This window comes from Cebus imitator, unplaced genomic scaffold (assembly GCF_001604975.1).
Source record: "Cebus imitator isolate Cc_AM_T3 unplaced genomic scaffold, Cebus_imitator-1.0 Scaffold62, whole genome shotgun sequence".
Lineage (NCBI taxonomy): Eukaryota > Metazoa > Chordata > Mammalia > Primates > Cebidae > Cebus > Cebus imitator.
The window spans coordinates 5,614,877-5,622,203 of NW_016107377.1; the positions used below are offsets into that span (position 1 = coordinate 5,614,877).

The 7,327-nt window shown below is 44.9% G+C and overlaps 1 protein-coding gene across 6 annotated transcripts in view; it reads right to left on the minus strand.

The window, feature by feature from the left end:
• Positions 1-7,327, minus strand: part of FARP1 (FERM, ARH/RhoGEF and pleckstrin domain protein 1) — a 330,763-nt gene that overhangs the window by 51,623 nt on the left and 271,813 nt on the right. For 4 of the 6 annotated variants that reach the window (XR_005200535.1, XM_037739083.1, XM_037739084.1 and 1 more), the window contains exon 13: positions 6,454-6,703. Coding sequence is in view for 5 of the 6 variants with exons in the window: in XM_037739083.1 (XP_037595011.1) it covers positions 6,454-6,703 (250 nt within the window). In the remaining variant the exon portion in view is untranslated. The remainder of the gene's footprint in view (positions 1-6,453; positions 6,704-7,327) is intronic. The other 2 variants (XM_037739086.1, XM_037739085.1) reach the window with 1 other exon arrangement.

Genomic DNA, 7,327 nt, shown 5'->3' on the forward strand with positions numbered 1-7,327 from the left:
AAATGGCTGGGGCACGGTGGCTGACGCCGGTAATCCCAGCACTTTGGGAGGCCGAGATAGGCAGATCATGAGGTCAGGAGTTCAAGACCAGCCTGGCCAACATGGTGAAACCCAGTCTCTACTAAAAATACAAAAATTAGCTGGGCATGGTGGTGCATGCCTATAATCCCAGCTACTTAGGAGGCTGAGGCAGGAGAACTGCTTGAACCAGGACCCAGGATGCAGAGATCACAGTGAGCCGAGATCGTGCCACTGCACTCCAGCCTAGCCTACAGAGCAAGACTCCGTCTCAAAAAAAAAAAAAAAAAAACCCCACACAAAAAGCAAGATGCTACCTCCCCGCCTTCCCAAACACATATATTGCACACAAATCAGCATTTACAACTTCTGTTTACGGGGTAACACTTGGAAATCTCTCTCTAGGTTACTCTAAGAAACGACAAAACAGGCTTTTCGAGGATATATCCAAACAGGTGGCACCAGGCCACTTTTGATCTTTGACGCCTACAACCCTGGGCCAAATCATCATAGAGACTTATTTTTCTGTCATTATTTTTTTAACAGAAAGAAAACTGCTATATTAAGTATCATGCTATTTTTAGCCTAAATGTCACAGCTTCATTTTAAATCCCAACAACTCTTAGAGGTATGCACATGTGTTCACTAGAGATCCCATTTCCCTGTATTAAGTTTCACTCAATTAAACAGAAACAGGTGGACTTAAACGAATAAGAAAAAAACCCAGCACCAGTGAATTCTTTAATGTTGCCAGAGTAAATGTCTTTGATCACTTGCTGCTCAGAGAAGGTCCTTCAGTGGTACCTTTCCCTCCATATGCTCTTACGGGTTGGGCTAACAGAGAGCCAATGTAAAACTCATCAGAGAGCTACCATTTTAAGTGGAAATGGTAGCAATGGATTATTTAAAAACAGTCATCTCTTTAAATTTATGCCTGAGGTTGCAATTTTTTGAATTTTTGTAATCAGACCTTGACGATGGCTTTGTGCAGTAAGATACAAGGAACTCCCACATGCTGAGCGTTCCAACAATGGAACATGAGGCATAAGTGGCTACGGTTCAAAGAAACTTGCTCTATTGCTAGGATTACCTAGAAAGGCTCTTTCACAATTCAATTTGTAAATTTAGTAGCAACAGAATAGACTCATACCATCGAACTAGATAAAGGCCAGTCTAGCCCATGGCCATCAGAGGAGAAATGTTTATACCCTATAAAATAAAAAGTCCAGAGAAAAAGAGTCTTTCTGGGGAATGTAACTCTAAGAGCTCTTAAAATTCTAGCTAACCAGAATAAGGTCCCAGGCAAAGAGAAGGGATCCAAATAGAAGCAAATAAAACCAACATAAACCTGACAGTTAAGGGAACCCATATTTTTAAATTTAAGGCTGGGTCTGCTTGCAACCCAATTACTCCCTAACAGCTACAGTTTCACCAAAGTCATTCTGTACTGAAATATGGAATAATGCTTTCAGTGGAAAGAGTGGACTGAAAGCATGTGAATACTGATTACAAGCATGAAAAAGAACAATATGTACGCTCATGGCAGCTTAAACATTTAAAATGACAGATTAATATTTAAATTGTTTCTTCCTTTAGAAATTGCTTGACAACAAAACAAAATTTTTGTTTCTGGAACCAAATTCCAGGGCTAATAACAAAAGTTGAGTTTCTGATGCACATTCAGGGCAGACTGGACTTTGCGGATTTGGAGGAAATTTTGAGGCTCGTGCTGCGTTTCAGTTTTGCAGGCCTAGCTTTTTCAACATTGTTTGGATTGCATCTTCAAAGAACTTCTTGAGAAGAAAATCAGAATTACTTGCATTTTAAGTGCAAGCCACATGGCACAGTTGAGGGAGATAAATCAGAAATTCCCAAATACGAAGCACACATGCAGGCAAGAATCTGACCAGCTGACTTCCTCTAATTAAATGCCTGTCTAATAAAATATTGTCAATGGCATACAGATGACTGTTAAAGGACCTGAAGCCATTTACTTGGAGTTCTGGAACTCATTAAATGCGTTTCTTCATGCTAAAAGAATTTCTTGCGTTTTTATTTTACCCTTAACAAGCAGCGGCAAAGGCAACCACAAAAGGATCTAAAATTTACATATTTTGAAATAACATCCAACAAAAGACATCAATGCAAGGGGGCCCTGGAATAGCCAAGAGTGGCTTTAAGACTTGTGTTTCTATAGGGCTTGTCTTCCACTCACAACCTTATGGTAGCATGTCACAGAGCAGCTAGGGGGTGGCTAGTATCCAAACGCTTGGGTCCGCTGTTGAGTCAGGAGACCCTTACACTAGCTATTGTCCTAGAAGGATTGGGTGAGAGGTCTCAGGAAACCCTTTGGAAATCTGAATGCATTCAGAAGTCTCTGATATCTGCTCCCTATTCTCACACCCAACCCCACCTCTGGCCTTCCTCCACTCTTGGTTCAACTTTATGTACACGCATGTCTTTCTTAAGCTAGAATGAAATCTGCAGGCTGGGGAAAGACCTGAGGACTGGAGTCTCCTATGGGTCAGAAGGCATGGAGAATGGCACAGGAGATGCTACTGGCTTTTCCTGATGGAGCTCTTCACAGTGACTATGGGGAGACCCCATCACCTCAGCAAATGTGCTCTACCAGGCTCAAAGAATGTCTAATTGGAGTCTGGCCAATGTTATGGAATCTTTATTAGCATAGGACAAGCTTCTCTTGAGGCAAGTAGTGACTGCTCACAGCACATCAGGATGTGTGATAAACAGCCTTTAAACAAACTATAAGCACCATTTATTACACCAGGATTGCTGCTTTTGTAAATACTGGCCAAGAAGCAGAAACTGAGTTGCCTGCCTGGTACAAAACCAATGAGGGAAAAAACTCTATGAGAAACTCTTAAAGTGAAAAATCTTGTCAATACAGAACTGAGTATACTGCCATTGATCAACTGCTCTTGAAACACTTCAGATAAAAATCACTGCTGTAGGAAAAAGCAAAACAAAATAATTATCGGAGCGTGTTTTGCTTTGGGATGCTTACATTTGACGATTCCTGTCATATGCTGTGTAAGTTCACGCCTAGCACTCAATCACATTTCATTATCAGACTGCTGTATAGTTCGAGGGGAAAAAAATTCATTTGAACAAACCACTTTCACAAAGAAATCACAGGATTCCACACTTGGTTCTGTTTAACACACTTCACTCAACACTCATATAGCATATTGACATTTTTTTCTATGTCTGAATAGATTATGCAAAAATGTGTTATAACTGCAAAACCCTCAATATAAAAAAACCCAACAATATAAAAAAAAGTAGTTCTTCCCACCTATTATGGCCTGTAATTGGCTAAGTAAAGTCTGCTTCATCACTAGTCTCCACATCTGATTTTAATTATTAATTCATATAAGACTCTCCAAAATTAAAATACTGAATCAAAAAGCTCTGATTGCACCAAGATATCACATAGACTGAAAAAGTGAAGTCTAGAGCCCAGGTTACAGTTTCAGCTTTGTCATGCAATAGCTGTTTCACTTATGCAAAGTCACTTAACTTTTTCAGAACAAGAAAAGCAGCTTTGCCCAGAGGAACCTCTGAGGTCCCTTCCAGTTTAAAAATTCTATGATTCTGTTAAAGATATAAATTTAAAGCAAGATGTAAATAGACTACTTCAATGAACAACTCTCGAACTATCCAACAATCAGTTTGATTCAATCAAATGATTAGGAAAACAAAACAAGTCTGTATAAAAACAGATTAAGTGTTCAGACTCTAAAACCGACTTCTGGACATTCATGTGGACAGATAATTGTTTGTGAATGCAGGGAGTCGATACTTCTCCGTTTTCTATGCTGCTGCCAAATTCTACTTGGTCTCCTAAGCATGCTCGATTCTTCCCCTGTGATCAGGTCATGTGATAAGCCCAGTGAGGCCCTGGCATGGAGATGCAACAGGGCGCTATTGTCGTTAGGACTCTTTTAAAATAATTTTGTAGTTACTTCTCTTTTAAATAATTTTGTAGTTACTTAGAATCTATAAAATTTTATTCTACAATTTATCTTTTCGTGGTGGCTGTTAAAAAAAAGTACCTAAGGCTGAAAAGTACAAATCACAGGCATCAAGAAAAGCAGTTCATTTGTGGTATTTTTCTTACTCTGCAAGCAAGCCAAAAATTTAGCTAGCACTTTTACTGTATTCCACTAGATTCTAGAAGGCCTGGGTGAGAAGTGACCCTGGCTGCCCAATACAAACAGCTGCGAAGTTCAGGGAGCACTCAAGAGCAATGAGAGCAAAATCTGTAGGGTCAGGGGCCAGGCATCACTAATTCTGAAAATATCTCAGGAAATTGCAATGTGCAGCTAAGGCAGAGAAACTTCAAGTGAAAACCAGGCTCTTTAATCTAAAATGCAGGACTGCTGGGTGAAAGGCAGTGACACTGGTGGGCAAGATTTAAAAAGAAGTCAATCTCTCTCTACTTACACTTTCTTTTTTTCTGGCTCAGACAAACATCCAAGCATCATTGTTCCCAAGAGAGGATATTGTTAGTAAGGGTGTGAATGGTAAGACTGTAAACTAACCCACAGCAATGGTGCTAGAAAACAGTCCTCCACGCTGTCCACGACTCAAAGGCCGGCATTTAGTTTGCTGACCTACTGCTGACAATGGTGCCTATTTCAAGGTGTTTCTCTTCCCTGCATCCCCGCTCAGTAGTACTGCAGTTTCAGAAAGAGATTTTGAGAGGGAGAACTGTACTTCTTAAAACATAACAATATGATCCACCAAGGCAAACTGAAACCAAACCAGAAACCCAAGTAGACAATTCATGAAGATTTGACTTTTCTAGTATTTCCTAAGAAGCCTGGGAAGCAGAAATAACCCCAAATTCTCCCATTAAAATACTCACTATTCTTGACTAATGATTTCACCAACACAATCACAACTAGCTATCGATTTCCATTTGGCTTTGAATAGTGTCAATTCTTCACTTCACAAGGCATGGAAAGAGCAGCTCTCCTTTTAAAGAAGGGGAGAACAGGAAACCGATCCCTTTCCTACAGTCTCAAGGATGCTTCAGATCAAACTCTCAACCAGGAGGGCAATCTGCATACATAATTGAACATACACAGAAAATTGCCATATAAATATAACACACTATACACACGATTGAATTCATAATAAAGTGTTTTTTCCTAGCCTTCAACCAGCAAAATAAACAAGCTCCTAGGAACCTGCCATTAGGACTTGATGTTCATCTTGTCCACCTTTTCTGGAAAGCAAGCCACTTGTGTGAAGTTTTGTTTTTCTTAACGATTTTAGAAGTCAGGCAGGCCCCTTCAAACATGTGCCTGCACAAAACCTCCCCTAACAAATGTAGACTACCAATGAATGAGTCACTAGAACAGACCATCTCCATGGAAACCCTGGTCTCCTGACCCCAGGTTGCTCATGGTTGAAGACTTGCCTCCTCACCTCCTCACTCATCCTCCTCCTGTTCCTCACTCAAACGCAGGCCAGCCAAGGACCCCCCGCTTCTCAGCAGGGACGGGGAACACAGCGCTGCGGGGTTACCGAACACGAGGGAGTGGCTCCCGAGGCTGAGCATCTCAGAGTCTGACTCACTGGACTCAGTCCCACTGCTGCTGGAGCCCTCGGTCACCTGCAGGGGTGCCAGCTGCCTCACCATGCCACGGGCACACACCAGCTGTGCGGCGGGGACCTTGGAGGCTGCGCCCATGGGAGGGGTGCCATTAGCCAGCCTTCCACCCTCGGGAGCAGCTGCGCCGGCCTGCCCTTCCTTCCCACGGCCACCAAGGCCATCCATGGCCTCCGGGGTAAACGCCACCTGGCTAAGGATGAGCGGATCTGTCTCTGACTTATTATGCCTATGGGGAAGATTCTGCAAGTAAGGTTTTGGCAAGGTTGGGGAACAGTGTTCATGAGGAGGACCCTGTCCGGGGAGAGTGTCTTCCCCTATACTCCTCTCCCTACGGTCATGTCCATTTTCAGAAACATAGCCTTGAGACCCAGTTCTGTCCCAACTCATATTTGGGCTTGAACTTCTGCTGCTGGGAGACAAGGGGGTGGCCAGGGGGCTGTGACCAGCCGAGCCCTTGAACATTTCATCTATGAGAGAGCTGTGCCTTGGGAGTCTAGGGCTCCCGCTCATATCAAAGGTAATGTCTGCCGAATCATCATCAAGGAATTCTCTGGAAGGAGGCCGGGAGGACTTTGCAGAGTGCGGGGAAGCCCTACGCCTAGCCTCTCCGCGCGCCTCGTCCCTGGACAGCAGGTAGACACCGCTGGTCAGATCACCCTCATCATTGTCATTTGTTTGGGACCGGGACCGGGACGCTCGTTCTCTAAGCAGGTCGTATTCGCTATCTACGTCACTGCAGTCAATGAAAGGAATGGAAGTGCTGCTGCCTCTAGCAGCCCGGGATGCTGGACCTGTGCTTGGCTGCGGGGGCTGAGGTTTACTCTGCTGGGTCCTATCCTTAACGACCTCCTCCTCTTCCTCTGTGGGCGCCGAGGCGGCTCCGTCCGCCGGCTTGTTACCCGCGGGGCTTCTCCTCGGCGTGGGGCTCGGGTGCGGCCCCGGCTCCCCGGGGGGAAGCTTCGGCTCCTTTCCCTGCTGGCAGCTCTGGGCCCCTGGAGATTCGGCCCCTTCTCCAAACGTCAGGCTGGCGCTCTGCTGAGACTGGTGAGGTGGGGAAAAGGGGAGGGAGACGGAGAAGAGGCAGACTGTTACAGAGGGAGGCTGAGCACAGAAGGGGAGAGCCAGGGTCTCCTGGGACAACACCCCAGACCTCTGTGGCAGGTGGAGGCCCCGAAGCGCTCTGACCTAGCAGCAATCACGGAAGCACATCTGGGCATGATCCAGAAGGTTCCTTCAGGGCATGGTGGCTGACAGCACTGTTCCCTGCAGCCCAAGTCAGGCTCGGTCTCCGCTTTCCAGGACCCCACTAACTCCCCACTAACTCATGCTGGGATTTGCTTTTCTTTTTTCTTTTTCTTTTTTTTTTGAGACAGAGTCTTACTCTGTTGCCAGGTGCCAGGCTGGAGTGCAGTGATGCGATCTCAGCTCACTGCAACCTCCGCCTCCCATGTTCAAGCGATTCTCTTGCCTCAGCCTCCCAAGTAGCTGGGATTACAAGCACGTGCCACCACACCCAGCTATTTTTTGTATTCTTGGTAGAGATGGGGTTTCTCCACGTTGGTCAGGCTGGTCTCAAACTCCTGACCCTGTGATCTGCCTGCCTTGGCCTCCCAAAGTGCTGGGATTATAGGTGTGAGCCATCGTGCCCGGCCTCTATTCTTTTTT